Here is a 16,693-nt window from a genome sequence, read left to right on the forward strand (position 1 = left end):
GTGTTATGAAAAACTGCAAGGTAGCCTGGATGTAATCAATTTTTGCCTTTGTTTTGGAATTTTTGTGTAATTTTTTTTGTGCTATCCCACCTTGCAACTGCAACAGTTTTGCAGCAGTATTGTTGAAAGCTAGTGTAAGCAAAAATACCGATCTGGTACCCTTTGGCATTATTGCCACAATCGTGTGAAAGATTTTGGATAGTGCAAATGTGTTATTCTCCTACCTTGAATTTAAATGTAGATGGTGCCACAAAGACTTTATTCCGATATTTATCTGCTCTTTTACTACTGCCCAGAATTTTCTGTTGTACTATCGTTCTGCAACATTCCTACCTTATTGTAGGGTCATATTAGAAGAAAAAATTTCCTGTAAATTGCAGCATTCTTGAGAGGAAAATGTGTTGATCTTTCACAAGCTGATTGGTCCTGGGTTCTTAATGTGGTTTAATTGGTGTGCTATGTACCACATTGATCAAGCAAAAAATCTCGACAGATTTTGATGTACTAGCCCAAAAAAAGGACTATGGCCTCTAAGTATGAGCCTAAAAATTCATTCTCAACCAGAAAAATGGCAAAATTTAGAGAAATGAAGGCAGGATTTCTCTTGGGTAAAAAGTCGCAAGAACCGAGGACGAATCCTCTTAAATATTTCACCATCTCTGTCCCCAAGTTGCTGTCTCAACATTGTCTCATTCGTACACCTAGCCCATGTTATCGAATTCCTTTCTTTCAAGGTGGGATACTTTTTTAATTACCTTGTATGTACTTACTTTTGTACTTACTTGTCAAAAGAACTGAATATTATTAAGGTATAAGGTACCTGTCCATTAGTGAAACTATAATTGCTGTAAAAATTATTTCATGTGTCAGAAAAGACTTATTTACACCAAAAGAGTCTATGTATCTGCTTTAGTAATTTAATGTGGACAGCATTCTTTACGTAATTATTTTTGTTTTATTTTTTTTCTTAAAGTTCAAGTGTCTCTTATTTTGTCTTTGATGCCTTTGAAAAGGTTCCTCAATCAAAGAAGCTTTGAAAAATAGGGTTGTTTGTCTTTCTCATTAACCCTTCATGATAGTCAAAGCAGGAAAACATGAATTTCTTGACAAAAGAGACAAAATAATAGAGGCCAGATGACAGACTTTTAGTGAGGCTTTAAGCCTGAAGTGAAATCGACTTCATTTCCAATGTCCTAAGTGTGAAGATTTATTGTCAAATCTTCAAATATCAATTTTGATATTCCTCATCCATTAAATGTATTTTAGCTAATAAATTGAATCCAAGAATTATTTGTGTTTTATTTACCTACCACCCCTAAAAGAAAAATCCAAATCATAACATGAACCTTACTGAAATTGCTAATTACATATACATTATTCTCACCAAGATCTGGCCTGAATTAAACAGCCCTGCCTGTCAAGCTGCATCGCCTTCATCCCTCGGTTATTAAATCTGATCTATAGCGAACAATGTAAATTTTGCTGAACATGAAAATTTAAAATTTGTCAATCTACATTTGTATGTTGTCAGTCTTTTTCAAAATATTCGGAAGATTCTCAACTATCCATTGAAAGAGAAACAGAATTTTTGAAGCCTTCCAATTAACATATAAGTGAGGTTACTTATTTTCACCATTATTGTGCCATCATGTTGAATTTATTCACTAAGCCAATGCTTCAATTGGAAAAAAACTCCTTACCTACATTGCAGTGTCTTTGAATTTCTGAACTTGCCTTATTTTTCAGAAGGAAAGTTCAAATTACAGTTTGAAATTATTCTTGTTTTCTCCCCTATTCCGTGATTTTAATGTAAAACTGTCAAGCCACAACATAGATTTCTTGTAGAAATAAATTTATTTTGTATTTCTCTAAAAATAAAATGTATGTTGAGAAATTTTGAAACTTCACAATTGATAAATGAAAAAAAATTAATGGAATTAATGGATCATTAAAAAAATTAAGCAATAAAGAATTTTTTTGCCCGCTCCTCGTTAAAGACCAAACATCAATAACCCATTTTTTTGGTTTCATGTTCCTGTATTTCCAGTAGTTTTTCACCCTAAATTTTTAAGTTTTTTTAGTCAAGTGCCAATTTCTGAATACATACCTAACGTCATGGTGCATTTTAAAGGCAGGAAAGGCGAATTTTGAGGCTGAATATTTCTACTAAAGATGCTGAACTTCGCTGCTCTTAAAGCCTCCAAAAAAATGTCAAAAAATAAAATGGGCCTCTTTATTCGGGTACTTGGTACCATTGAATATATTGAATATAGTAAAAAAGTGGAAGTAGAAGTCCCTAAAACATTCTAGCAAACTTTATTTTCTTTGAAATATTTCAGACCTGCATGGGGATATTCAAGCAATATGTGTAGGACCTAGGAATTAAGATGAGTTCTTAAGCTGCTTTATTCTTTGTCGGAGTTCATGCCGAATAAGTTTATGCACTTTGAGGATTAACATGTTGGATCTTCTGTCGCACAAACTTATTTGGTGTGGACTATACAGAACTAAGGAAATATGTGACACGGGAGTGGAGGGGGAGGTGTGTCTAAAAACCAGTGAAAGTGCTTTACATTATATACTTGAATGATTCTTACATGTATCATAACTGAAATTGAAGTTGACACCTACATTAAATGATCGCATTTGGATTGCACTTTGCAAAAAGGAACCAAGAGCATTCCAGTGTTGCTAGGACTGTGCATCTTACATTATTCGTAATAACTAATGAGGTTATTGAAATCATGCAAAAAATTAAGTTTACAAAGATAATTTTCATCTTGAATCTGTATCCAATTGGGAGTGAATACTTAAAAAATTTATTTGAACGATCAGTTTAAATTTTTTGGAATTCGCGCCGTTCTCATGAAAGTACGGTGAGGGCAGGCACTTAGTGGTTTGAAAATAAAAAATACGTCATCAAGGGCAAGAATTTCTCGAGCGTTTAGCCGTCTGTAGGTGTCAAAATTGGCAACGCATGCACGAAAATGAAGTGGTGAACATCTCTCATTGAAAGTGCTTCTTTTTCTACTCAAAATACGGTTTAAGTCGATTTCAAAATCCACTAAATTTCGACTTACACGGAAACCAAAATGTCATGTTGATGACGTAATTTTGGCGAATCAGCCGCAAGGAAAAACAGCGACCCTTTACTATAACCACCACGCTTCAGAGCTCTCCTAGCAAAGAATGCTGCCTCTTATTGCTTAAATTTTGCATTTTAACGTTATATGTAAACATAAAAAAAAACTTTTTTTTGTATGATTTGATAACATTGCGTCGAATTTGACTTCACGCTACAAAGAAGGAAAACGTCACAATACGTCACGTGACGAAGGGAGTGGTTCTCGGAAGAGGAACGACGATCCTAGGGAACGTTAGTGAACGAACCAACAGCAGGCTGTCGTTCTTGATCGTTTGTTCCTCAATTTTTCAGTCTATTTCAAACCGTTGTTCAGGAAGTACGCGTGTCGACCGTCGAAAAACGTTCTGTCTTCCCCTCGGATTGTGCCTAATTTTGTCCCTAAATGAGTGCAAATCTGCCCTGAAACTGCCGCGGAGTCCTATTTGTGGTCTATGGTATTCATATTTTCACATCTAGCTCAGGTGAGGCCTCCTAATTTTCTTCCATTTATCAAGCCATCCTTTAATTGTTTGCTTCCATCATTGGAGAATGGGCCTAGTTTCGCAGGTAGCTACTGCGCATGCCCGTAGAAGTTGGTGCCATAATTCAAAAACGTGTTTTCTGTGATTTTGTATACATGTTTTGATGGCTGATTCTAATTTTGTCAATTCTGTGTTTTTCAATGATCTTGTCAGGCTCTTCATTACGTCTTCCCAGGTATTTTTAAATTTTTCATCGAAATTGTGATAAAAAATACATTTTAGTGATAAGTTTCCCTTATCATAAAGATTTGCTTCAATAGTACTGTACGCATCTGTATCTCACAGCAGTGATCTCTTGGTAGGAGGTATGCGTCAGATGTTTATCTTTTTCAGTTTGATTGGAATGTGTTTGCGAGTGTCTCCATAGAGCTGAAAAACTTTATGGGCTTATTTAATTTGGTTGTCAAGGGTTTAGTAAGATTCAATCATTCTCTATTTCTAGGATTTTTTTTATTGAAACAGATAGCCGCTTTGGTTTTGTGCTCTACTGTTTATCTCTGATCATCAGTCAGCATCGCAGACTGCAAAGGCATGTCATTTTGTTCAAATCGCTGAACTTCAGAGGTTTCTCGCATTATTTCCTTGCAGAGTCCTGCTCTGTATCCACAACCCCCCGCGGGAGCTTTATATTTGTGCACCGATTAAAGACCCACTTCAAATTTTAATACCTTAACAATCAAAGATCCGCTATCTTCCAAAATAATAGCTAAGATTTTTGAGTAGAGCCCAACTCAGATTACTTTTCCTCTTTTGCTGTATGCACAGAATATCCTATCCTACGCATACAGTTAAAAAGGAAAAATAATCTGAATGGGGTTCTAGTAAGTTGTACCTCAAAATAAAGTACGGAGTTACGGACCATCTTAGAGGGTGGTGATGCTGTACCAGAAGCTGTCCTCAACTCTTCGGTAGAAAGAGATTTACAGAGCGTTGACCAAACTGACTAGCTAGGGCTGTCTGGTGTCGAAAGTCTTGTTATCAAAGTTAGTGCCAACCAAATAGGGGACCGACAGTTTAACTTGTATCCAATATTAAAAATTCTATGGCAGGTTAATTATTAACTTAACGAAGCTCTTATGATCTGAAAGTAAGATTATAATAATTAAATGATTTTTTTTAAAGTTTTTGCAAGTAAAAGTACCTTGATAGAGACAAGGGGAGTATATGAAGAGAATTGTTCGTGGGGGGTATTTAAAATAGGATCATGTTATGTAAAAAAAAATTGACCTATCCTGGATTAATTATCATTAAAAAAGAGGTACTAAGTTGTCATCCCTGATAAAATTGAGTGTCTGGTTTCAGTTTTAAGCATGGAATTATGCTTTGAGTTTTTATTTGGTCTTATTTTTCAATCAGGAATGAGCGCCAATATGTAGAAAAAGAGAATTAAGATTTTGATGTGCACAACTTTAATATTTAAACTCTTGAGAGGGCATATTGTTTACCCTTTCAAATGAAGAAAATTGAATGCAAGAAGCTGCACCACAACCCCAATCTCCCGGGGCAATGTTTGGTCACCTTCCGGCTAAAGTACCACAAGCGCCATGTGTCGTTTAAAAATTTCCGCCGCCATTTTATTTTTTAGAGAGAAATCGTTCAAAGAAGCTGTCAGAAAAGTTTGCTGAATTTTCTTTGTGGTGCCAATTAAATTCAGTGAAATTTTCAAACAGATTCAACCAATAATATGTCTGTAAAAAAATAAAATGGCGTACTTAATGTAGGTAAAAAGTAAATTTTACCAGAGGGCTGCCCCGAGTGTCCTGTGGCTCACTCGGAGATTTGTCTCACTGCCAGCCTCATGAGGATCATTGGAAAAGTTAAAATCAATGCTATTCACTAAAAAAATTGGAAGTACGATGGCATGATTATGAGAAGAGGCTTGAACAATTGGACCACATTCTCCGATAAGGAACTGATATTTTAGGCTCTTGTCGTATGTGAGTGAAGCGGAATAAATACTGTCCCTGTCTTTCTCTCCATTAAATTATTAATTTAAGCAAAACAATTTTCTGTTTAAAATTCATTTCGTCGCTTTCCATTATCTTCCTTGGAGTTGAATCATCCAAAAATATCCCGTAGAACTTCCTACAAGTGCTTCAGCAGTTAACAGAAACAAAACAACAAACAAAATCTCGCGGTAGATATAAACCAACTGAAATGCCTTTCCAAAATACAAACTCGGCATTGGAATCCACTTGAATAATGCGCGGAGCGTGAAACAAGGGAAGAATATTCGAAGTTATAGGTTCGGACCCAACACGCAACCATTTTAACTCCACTGTGGGCCGGGTTGCATACGCTCGATTATGCGGGCGAAATCAGACATGTGCTCACGGCTTTCGCTATAGGGTATTTCTAAGACTGAAACTAAAAATTCAAAAAAAAGCTTCTTTGTGCTAAAATTCATGCTGAGCCGTATCACCGGGAATATCTCAAAACTAGGTTGTTATACTGGTGTGGTCCAAACAGTGCTCACAATTTTATCCCCAAGTATACCACTAGGATTTTAATACATAGAAGGATAATATTAATATACACAGTAGGATAAAAGCTGGACTTGGCTATTACTTCGCAGCTTACTGATCTGCTTCCGTCCTTAATTTTTTGGCATTGGGGGGGAGGGGGGGGGGGGTTATAAATGCCTCCACGAGCCAACCGGCATGAAATTTTCTCAATAGACTCTCCGTTTTCAAGATATTAATAATTAGCCATCTAACTTGTGACGACGCACGGTGGATCGAGTCAATTTGAGAGGTCGGACATAAAATTTTTTACTAAAACTGCAAATAATGGTGTTGATTTCGTCTATTTTAAATTTCTGTGGGTGCTCAAAGAAGAAAATTTCACGAGGAAGCCAATGGAACAGCTTTTAGAACCTCAAAGTTTTGTATAAACGGAGTTTTAAGCGTTTTAAAGTTTCCAAATTTTATCCGAGCTCTCCTATTGACTCGATCCACTGTGCGACGGAACGTTTGTAAACGACGCGCAACATGACCGCGAAAGTTTACCGGCACTCGCCGTTTTTTCACGCGGCTCCTGAAGATTTTCAGCGACGATCCGTCAGGGAACTTGATTTCAGCTGACTTTTGGAGGTGGCGATAATTGTGCGAGATCAGGGGATGCATGGTTTAAAAAATGCTCCAGATAGTATCAATTTTTGGCCAAATATTTCAAAAGCAGTTAAAGTTCGGAAAAACCGATAGCCCTGTCCCACCGATCCCCTCCCTTGAATAACACCCCTCGAGTAGACATGGACGAATATCGAATTCGAATGCGATTATTCGAATTTACGAAACTTTTCGAATGCGATTATTGCGATTATTTGAGAATTCGAATCTTGCGATTGCGAATAGTTCGGAAGCGAATATTCGAATATTTTCGATTATTGCTCCGATTTTTGATTTTTGATGAACCGTGAGAGAAAAATGACACTTATGATACTTTTGAATGCGATTATTCGAATTTGCGATTGCGAATATTCGAATGTGGTGCGATTATCTCGATGCCGATAAATCGAATATCGAATATTCGAATATCTAAATATTCGACCATCCCTACCCTCGAGCATCTGTTAAAGGTGATTATATGTGATCTAGGGCCGAGATCCGCCACCACGCTGTGCTGCTTCACGGTTTATGTCTTGGAGAGGCAATAATTATCGTAATGTACATGATAATGCAAGAAACTGATCCATAACGTGTAGCAGCATTGATACTGACAATGAGTAGAATGACATTCATCGTAAATAAATACCTGAAACTACGATAGCGGACGTCGCCCGTTGACTCAATGTGTAAGAGAGAGATAGCGCTATAAAGACTCTCTCTTACACACTGAGTCAACGGGCGACGTCCTTTATCGTAGTTTCAAATATTAATTTTCGATGAATCTTAACAAATTTTGTGTCATTCCACTCAGTATCAATGCTGCTACACGTTACGGATCAGTTTCTTGCATTATCTTGTACATTACGATAATTATTACTTCTCAAAGACGTAAACCGCATAGCAACGCAACATGGTGGCGTATCTCGTCCCTATATCACATAGAATCACCTTATAAAGGGAAGTATGAATTCAGGCCAACCATTTTAACTGGTAAATTTTAAGAGAGTGCGAGGTTGATGGGAATATGTATTTTGATGTGTTTCGTAGGGGAACTGCATAAGTTCGTAGAGACGATTTTGCTCTCCCCCCCCCCCCCCCCCTTCCTCCGTTCCGTCTTCGCGAAAGACCGTTTTTTTCCGGGAGTTGTAAGTATAAGTGTTAGGTCAGGATTCACAGTAAAATCCTGAAAATCCTAAAGTATATTGCATTTTTGTTTGCCTTGATGTTTTCCTTTTATTGCGAAGTCATAGTTTGGCAATCATGCTGACAAACGTTTGATTTGACAGGCGTGCCAAATTTCCAATCTGCGGAACACCGTTGAAATTTAGTCGCCGAAATTCGGAATGCTCAAGTTCAAATAAGTGTAGATGAACATCGCCACTTTTTTTCTTTTTTTCTCTCGGGTTTTTTGCTGTCACATTATTGTGAAGGCATCGTTGGGCTAATCAATGGGGACGTCTCCAGGTATTACCGGCGATACTGCCGATACCCTTTGAATTATTTTGGCAACCTCGCTGCAGTTTTAGTACACAGGCTGGGAACAAAACTATACCCCATAGTATTGAGGATGCAGGGCTTCTTACTAATTTAACCCAGATCATCGCTGTAAATATGGAGATGCGTTCCACTGCTTGCACTCTTACGAGAATTAAACGCTCACCTATCTAAACTGCCGTGATAGCGAAGAGAACAGTAAGTAAGTGCAAAAATGAAGTTTTGAGAAAACGGGCTCAGCAGCTTTTATGACCGGAAACTTTTATCGGAAGAAGCCTCTGTTCTGTGTCAAATTACCACTAATCATCCGAAAGACTCTTAGAAATCGTTTGGATTAAAAATCGACCGATTTTATTTCTATTACAAAAAAGGAGTGTTTCATTCATTTTCATATTAGGCTAGTGTTGGGCAAGACAGCCGTAAGTGCTATCCTCTGCATGCTTTCGTGGTTGCGTTTCGGACAAGCAACAAACACATTTTCAGGTTAGAAATCGGCAGAAGAAGGCGGCGCACTTTATTTGAAGGCACTGATTTCATTGGCTCTCTGGAGGAATAATGTCACTTGCTGCTATTTTGTCTGAAACTATGCCATTTTGTGTGCGCTTTCGCTGCCGGCTTTTACACATGTCTCGTTTTCATGGAAATATGATAAATTTTGCCATTTTAGTTATTTCAGTGATTTCATCTGAAAGAAATTAGACGAATTTTGAAGGAAACTCTATTTCGAAAATGTGACACTTACTGCTCTTTTCCCTATCACGGCAGTAAAGCCCTCTTAAAAGACTGAAAATTGGAGAAAAAAATATCGGTATCTAAAATTACAAAAATCATCCTAATGTCGAATGCAGTTCGACCGCCTCCTTTATGTTCTCTCTAACTTTTCCCGCAGCTTTTCCTAAGCAGTAAGTTTGGCCGCAGCGCTTTCAACGTGTGACGCGTTCTCAGCTGACGGCTCAGCGCATCGAAGCACAGGACGTTCCATAAGTGCGGATTGTCAGGATTGCATCCCCTACAATTGAGCGGCTGCTTTTTATAAATAATTGGATTATTTTTTAATTTACATCTTTCAATTTACAACAAGAAGCACAGATTATTAAGAATCACTAACAATATGTAGGTTCATCAAGATAATACATTTTAATTTTAAACACGAGAGATTACGGAGAGAACTATTGGAGTATCAATATTGAGTGTTATGATTCAGAAACATGGACATGATTTTATAAAATCGTCGGTAATTTCAAAATTGTTATTTTGTCCGTTCGGCGTAGTTGAAATACTGCAGCGTCCCTGATGGTATACCTACTACAGAAACAATTCATTTTTTCTGCGAGATACTTTGGTATCTTCTCTATTACTTAGATATTCTATTACAATTTTCCGGATTTTTTCTTGTCTCCATAGTCAAAATTTTTTCGCGGCCAAAATTTTTTCCCATTGGGAGTTATCGCGCTCCCAAACTCCAGTTATTGCGCTTTTTCCTCCAAGCCCCTGAATTCATAAGTGGGGGTTTTACTACGAGCTCACAATTTTAAAGGGAGGGTCGCCCCCCTCCCCTTCTCCGAAGGCTGAAGAATATCCATGGAGAAAAATAAGAGATGTATTGCCAGATTTGTGTGTGCAACTCGTAAAATATCAACAAGGGCAATTGGTCGATGGACTCTGACTTGTGAATCACCCTGTATTTCGTGTACGTTCTGCTACGATTATTCCTATCCTCTCTTTACGTTTCGCACGTTTGTCCTGTCACTTGACAGCCTCGGCCAGTAACAGCTCGCACATGCGAAACGTGAACTTGTGCATACGTATTTTCCTCAGCTATTCATCGCTTTCGTTTGCTCACACTTTGAAAACTAAGTACATGGATTTTTCTTCTTCTTTTTTTTATCTATCAGTTATTTGCGAGTACATTTAAGTACTCCTTTTTATTCATATTTTGCCGGCGTACTCTTTGTTTGCTGCTGTGGGTCACCGCACCAGTTTGACGTGAAACACGAATTGAATGATAATATTTTAAGATTAAAATATATGGTTAATAAACACTGTTTTAGCACGTTGTATTAAAAAAAAACCTGAGTCATTATTATAAAAAAAATACGAAAAGACTAGCTTATCCAGTGGTACCTGCCGGTACCCCCAAAAAATCAGAGAAATCTATTCGAGAGAGCTGAAGAGCGGACTAAAAGAAAATTAAAATTTAAGGACTCGAAAAGTTTATCCATGTACAATGTTCCTTAATGGAGGAAAAGTAAAATGATATCGGGGAAAACTTGCAAGCTCCCCCTTCTTGAACGCCTTTTTTTTTTTTTTTTTTTTTTTTTTTTTTTTTTTTTTTTTTTTTTTTTTTTTTTTTAAGAGAGAAAAAGACCATTAAGAGACTCCGGTGATGAAAGTGAAAGATGAGAGGGGAAAAAATGAGAATACGCCGAAGTTGTACGTACGTGCGGCGCTGCAAATGTTGTGGCGTGCGAGTACCCTTAATGGGGTTACAGCAGTATAGCCGCGGAATTTTTTTTCTGGTTTGCGAATCTTACAATTAGTTGGCACACGTGATTCCTCTACATGCATGCATCATTTAGGCAGTGGTTGAAAATTGCGCGCTTGCGTGTAACCGGTGAATATTCTGCCTCACTAACAATAAGGCGAAGAGCAGTACTGTCGCGCTAAGGAAAAACCTCGTACGGACCTCTAGACGTTGACATATTTCCCTCCATAATAAACGAGTTTACTGGGAAAATTATTCATACTTTCCTTCCAATTTTTCTCACAATTTTGTTCGCAATATAACCTAAAGTATCGGAAAATTTCACGGAAAAATATGTATAATTTACTTCAAAAATGCTTGTTTTATCTAGGAAAATTTGGCAACTCTCGAATTTCTGTACGGCGTTTTGCCTTAGCACGGCGGAGTAAATTCATATTTTGCCGTAAGTCCACCATTAATTTCAAAATATGATTTTGCTTGTTTCAAAATATAAGATACACTTTACCTAAAAACCAAAATTGAAAAATTTGCGCCCATGATTGCGGATGAGAGTGCGACCTCAAGATTCCACGTATATTTGCGTTTTACTGTAAATTGGAAATTCTACATTCATACTGCTGACTGACTTACAATTAGCCCGGCAGCACTGCCTTGCTACGGATGACCGCCATCATATGAATATTCGAACGTTGCCAAAATTACAATAAATTGCGACTTTTCCAGACAACCTACGAATATTCATCTTCGAATTCTTCAGATAATTTTATTCGCGCTTAAATGTATTGAGCCAGAAAATTTTAGTGAATAATACTCTTGATTTTGTTTTTAAAAAAAAATATTATTTGAGGAAATGTGGCAACATTCGAATGCTCACACGGCATGAGTGCTCGCTGTTGGCGAATCATGCCCTTTTACCAGAGGTATACAAAATGACATTTCATCCAGGTGAAAAGAAAACTTGCATTTTCCATGAAATTTCAATGATTTTACAGGGGTTACGCACGCAACCCTCAATAATAATCCGAAAGTTTGTGAAGAAACTATGAAACCACTCAGGGTTTTTTTTTTTTTTAAATTGTAAAAGTAAGATTTAACTGCTTCCATGCGTTGTGTTCCATTACTTTGGAACAATTCTTAGCTGCAAGAAGTCTCTTTTTTCCGTCCACCTCTTCTTGTTTTCTTTCCTCTTCTTCTGTCTAAAACGGCTTTTTGTCCCATTCGGCTGTTATTTCGAAAACAGACAGTCTATTACATTTGAAAAGGCAATGACCTTGAAACGACAGCTTTTATTGTTTCCACATCTTGTATGACTCCTCTCACTAACTCGCTCCACTGAGCGCCGCTGGCAAGGCGTTAAGTGTCTGAAGTCAAAACGCCTTCAAATCCGTGTGTATGCAGCACGGACATCCATGGAGCCCGAATAGTTGCATCCAGGTTCCAGGCGTTGCATCCAAATTCGTTTATCATATACGACACCAGCTGAAGATTTGATTGTTTCTCTTTTGCCCCAACTTAATTCCAGCGTTGCCTCTCGTGCCGATGACTGATTTGTATCGCGACATCCTCAATTTGCCGAAAAATGTATTATTTAAAACTATATTACTACGTTGCCGGCCCTTGAAATCGCAGACAAATTAGGTAATTCAGTGTGATATGCAGAGTTTCCTTTAACCTGCTTTAACGAGTCGCCCTATGTTTGACTTAGGGTTTTGTTTTTGTTTCTTACCGTTGGGAAAAGTAATTTTGATGTTTGAGTGCGAAATTTTCAAAGATTAACACCGATTAATCGCTGAACACAGTATGAGATTTCCCAGGTGCAATGACGAAACTGCAGCACAATGAAGTCTGGTGAATGTGTTAGTGAACATTAAATATGGAGAAAAATGAGTAAAATTTAAGTGAGAAAATTAAAATTGTCTGCTCTTTCCCTCCTGAAATGTGGGTTGCGTATTGTATATGATGAAGTTTAGCATTCCCATCACAACTGACATAGTTTCGTCGCCAACAGCGTTTTATCATCGATGTAAATAAGAAATAGCAGCAAATTGCCCCGTGTGGCCCTTTACTCCCTCCTTAGAGCCCGTCAATAAAATACGTAACGCTGAATTTCGGATTTTTCGACCCTTAATTGGACTGCATTTTGCAATTTGGAACTACAAATTCTAGCCCCGTTTGAAAACTACGTATGTGCCATTAGTTTCCCTAGTTTAGTTCCCCTGCACATTTTCATTAGTTCCCCTGCACATATGTGTTTTTTTAGATGAGACAGAATTTATAGCTCCAAATTGCAAAATGCAGTCCAATTTCCCTCCCACCTCCGAACGCTTTCGTAACGAAGGTCCTTACCTGTTAACACGTCAAAACAAAATGGTGTAACGTGCGGTGGCGTGGCTTGCTTTGCGATATATCGACCAATCTGCTACTTCAACCTACGGAAAAGTATCGATGAACTGGGCGTTCGCAACGAACACCTTAATAATCGATTCTTTATCATAGCTTCTAATGGGGAAAATCGAAAATCGATCGTTCACGCCCCGCCACTGGTAACGTTCTGCTTGACCCCTCCCCAAATAAAGCGTCTTGTATTTTAAGAACAGCCCCTCGCAAGTTTTTAACTTCTCTCTTTTTATCATCATTTTGAAATAATGCGATTTTTTTCGAGTCGTGTCTGCATTCTTGAAAAATCCTCATATGGATATTAAAATGTACACATAAAGTTTTTTTTTTCTTTTTTTTTTTTTTCTGTTTCTTCTAAGGGACAGGTACTTTATATGAATGAACACGAGCAAAGGTACTTTATATGAATGAACACGAGCAAAGGTACTTTATATGAATGAACACGAGCAAAAAATTGGCAAAATGAAACTCCGGAACGCATTTTTGCCGCCTTATCGCCAAGGAGTCGACCATTAGCATGTTCAGTCCGCGGACAGTGGCGTGGCGTGCTTTGCGGTAAATCGATTGATAGACAGAGTGTTCGCAACGAGTACCTTTATAATCGATTCTTTATCATAGCTTTAAAGGGGAAAATATCGATTATTATCGATCACTCCCGCCTCGCCACTGTCCGCGGAATCATTACTTTAATAGGTCTGATAAGTAAGACGTATCAGGAAATGTTGACATTTACTGCTTAGTGGAAACGCGCTTAAATAAATGTGTATTCGTCATGATTGTGTCTGTTTTATACCTTTTCATCTTTGAGAATGAACCCTCTCTACGCTTTTCGGTATTTTTGTTTCTCAATCCATCCTCCTCCTTCCTTTTTTAGTCTCCTTCTGTTTTAAGATACGGAACTCAAGGTGTGCAAGTATCCAACAGCCGAGATTGTACCGATATCGATTGGTTCATCATGTAAACATAGCCTCAAAAGTCAATCGAGTAGTTTGAGGGAACGTTTTTTTTTTTTTTTGATAGATTTTTGATTCTTATGAGTACAAAGTGGCAATGAAAAGTGAAAATGTTCGGAATTTCCTCATTCTCAGCTTTTCCAACTAAAATCCTTAAATTTTTGTTTAAGGTTATGTTCTGTTGTTCTGAACCAAACGATACATCGAACCTTTATCGAATACGATCTATCCTTCGTAAGGAATCCTATCGAGTTCCCTGTCGGCTCGTTCGATTCATAGAGAGAGAAAAAAAGGAGGTGTTTGCATCTTGAGGATTGTGTACCCTGTGACGTAAGTAGGTAGGTACAACCTGGTCAGCAACATCCGGAATTCGAAGTATGAAAAACGGACCATAACGTCCGATTTTTTGCTTAAATCAGCTCATGATATAATTTCGAACACTTTATGTAGAATGCGTTTTTTTCCATAAACTACACCATTTCCAAGAAAATCGATGATAGAAGTCGCGGTACCGACCTACGTCATCAATAAAATTCCAAGATGCCCTAAATGCAAACACCTCCTTTTTTTCTCTATGCGTTCGATTAGTCGACGTTGATCAACTACTCAGGCGCCTGCAGTGCCATACCTTAGAAAAGGAAATATCGGTTCCTTACTGCAAAATGTGGTCCAGTTAGCCTATTAAGTACGTGTCGTGAACTCGGTGGTTTCTCTATTGGACTGCATTTTGAAATTTGGAACTATAGATTCTGGCTCATCTGAAAAAACACTTTGTGCATAATAGGGAAACCAATGGCACATACGTTGTTTTTAAACTGGGCCAGAATTTATAGTTCTAAATTGCAAAATGCAGTCCAATTGCTGAAATTCCTCGATTTTGGCCACTTTCGTGTGCGCCCTCCTCTCACGGCCTACAGTGGATCGAGTCAATAGGAGAGTTCGGACAACATTTGGAAACTTTAATAGCTTATAACTCCGTTTAAACAAAAATTTGAAGTTTTAAACGTGGCTCCATTGGTTTCCTCCCCAAAATTCTCTTCCAGAAACACACCTTGAAATTTAAAATGTGACGGAATAAACATTAAAATTTGTGGTTTTAGTCAAACATTTTATGTCTGACCTCTCTAATAATTGACTCAATCCACTGTGCGGCCATGCAATTTGAGCTCCTCGGGGGAAAATCGAAGTAGGCACTAATCTCAGCGCGCCTTCAACGCGGCTGGTATGCAATTTCTAGCGATTAGGAAAGGAGCTATTTCAAAAAACCCGATCCGATCCGCGTCAACTCATCGCGCCCTCATTTCTATAACTATGCAATACGAGCTACTTCAGACGTTGACAATCGTAATTGAATTAAGTATGCGCTTTGCACTCGGCGCGACATTTAGCGAGGGGTTTTCCGTTGATTGATTAGGAACTACATATTTATGTCATGTCGATGGCTTTACTGCAGCCTGATTGTTGAAACGTTAAAATAGCCCTATCTACGCCGCATAACATATCGATTTTCGATTCTTGTCGTGCCATCATAAATGTCTACGATCAGGCTGCAGGCCGAAGTATACGTATTTCCACGTTTCAAAGAATTTCTCTAAAGTTTAGCCATAATTTGGACCTCTTCACAGTTTGTCCCCACCTCTGAAAGTTAAACTTTGTACGATCTCAGATTATTGCTAGATTCATAGTCATGCATGCTGTGCAATGGAGAATTTGCACGTAAATTTGTTTATTGCTTCTTCTGAAAGTGCTCAAAGAGTTGATTTCGCAGTATTTCTTATACTTTTTTCTGATATTGGAAATTGTATACGAATTGATCTGAGAGTGAAGAAATGCACCGCTTAGTGACATCATCTGGCCCACTCAAACACGAAATTTATGAAATTCAGACACCTGCGAATTCTCCATTTGGCGCAATATTCTCTGAAATGAATGGCTTAAATTGAGTCTTTTTACATACATATCAAGCCGCTACCTCAGCGCACTAGAGCGCTCTGCGACTCCAAATCGCCTTCGGAATCGATCCTCCCACAAATCATCGGGTAGATTACACCGTCTGATCTCCCCCTCCACTCCCTCCCGCCAACCTTTTACTGGACGTCCACGCCGCCTTCTTCCGGGAGGAACCCAATCAAATACCTTTCTGGGCAACCTACTATCTTCCATTCTCCGAACATGTCCATACCAAACCAGCTGCCTGGTTTTGATATCGTGTCGTGATAATTGAGTCTTTTTAATTTTGAATATTTTTCTGTTTCAGAATGTGTTGAAAATGTCTGCAAAAGTAGAAACTGTGTCTCAGCGAGAAACTCGGGCTGGGCGCCGAGCGGAGAAAAAGGAAGAGAAGCATGTGCCCAAAGGCGGAGGAAGAAAGCCCAAGTTTGAAAATGAGAATCGACACCATAAGCATGGCCGGAAGCGAAGCCAAAGTTTCTCTGCCGGCGGAAATAATAAATTCTTGCCCCCGTACAAGAAGCGTAAAAAAGACTGCCTCCATACCCAAAATTTCGCTCCACCCACCAAGTTCTTACTGGGCGGAAATATATGTGATCCTCTCAACCTGAATAGTCTCCAGGATGAAGAAATCAACAAGT

General features: G+C 38.3%; 1 protein-coding gene across 1 annotated transcript in view; it reads left to right on the forward strand.

Moving 5' to 3' along the window:
- The first annotated feature begins 3,398 nt into the window (after positions 1-3,398).
- Positions 3,399-16,693, forward strand: part of LOC109044271 (7SK snRNA methylphosphate capping enzyme) — a 30,950-nt gene continuing 17,655 nt past the window's right edge. Inside the window, exons 1-2 of the mRNA XM_019061908.2 lie at positions 3,399-3,606; positions 16,360-16,691. Of these exons, the coding sequence (XP_018917453.2) occupies positions 3,577-3,606; positions 16,360-16,691 (362 nt within the window). The 5' untranslated portion in view covers positions 3,399-3,576. The remainder of the gene's footprint in view (positions 3,607-16,359; positions 16,692-16,693) is intronic.

This window comes from Bemisia tabaci, chromosome 3 (genome assembly GCF_918797505.1).
Source record: "Bemisia tabaci chromosome 3, PGI_BMITA_v3".
NCBI lineage: Eukaryota > Metazoa > Arthropoda > Insecta > Hemiptera > Aleyrodidae > Bemisia > Bemisia tabaci.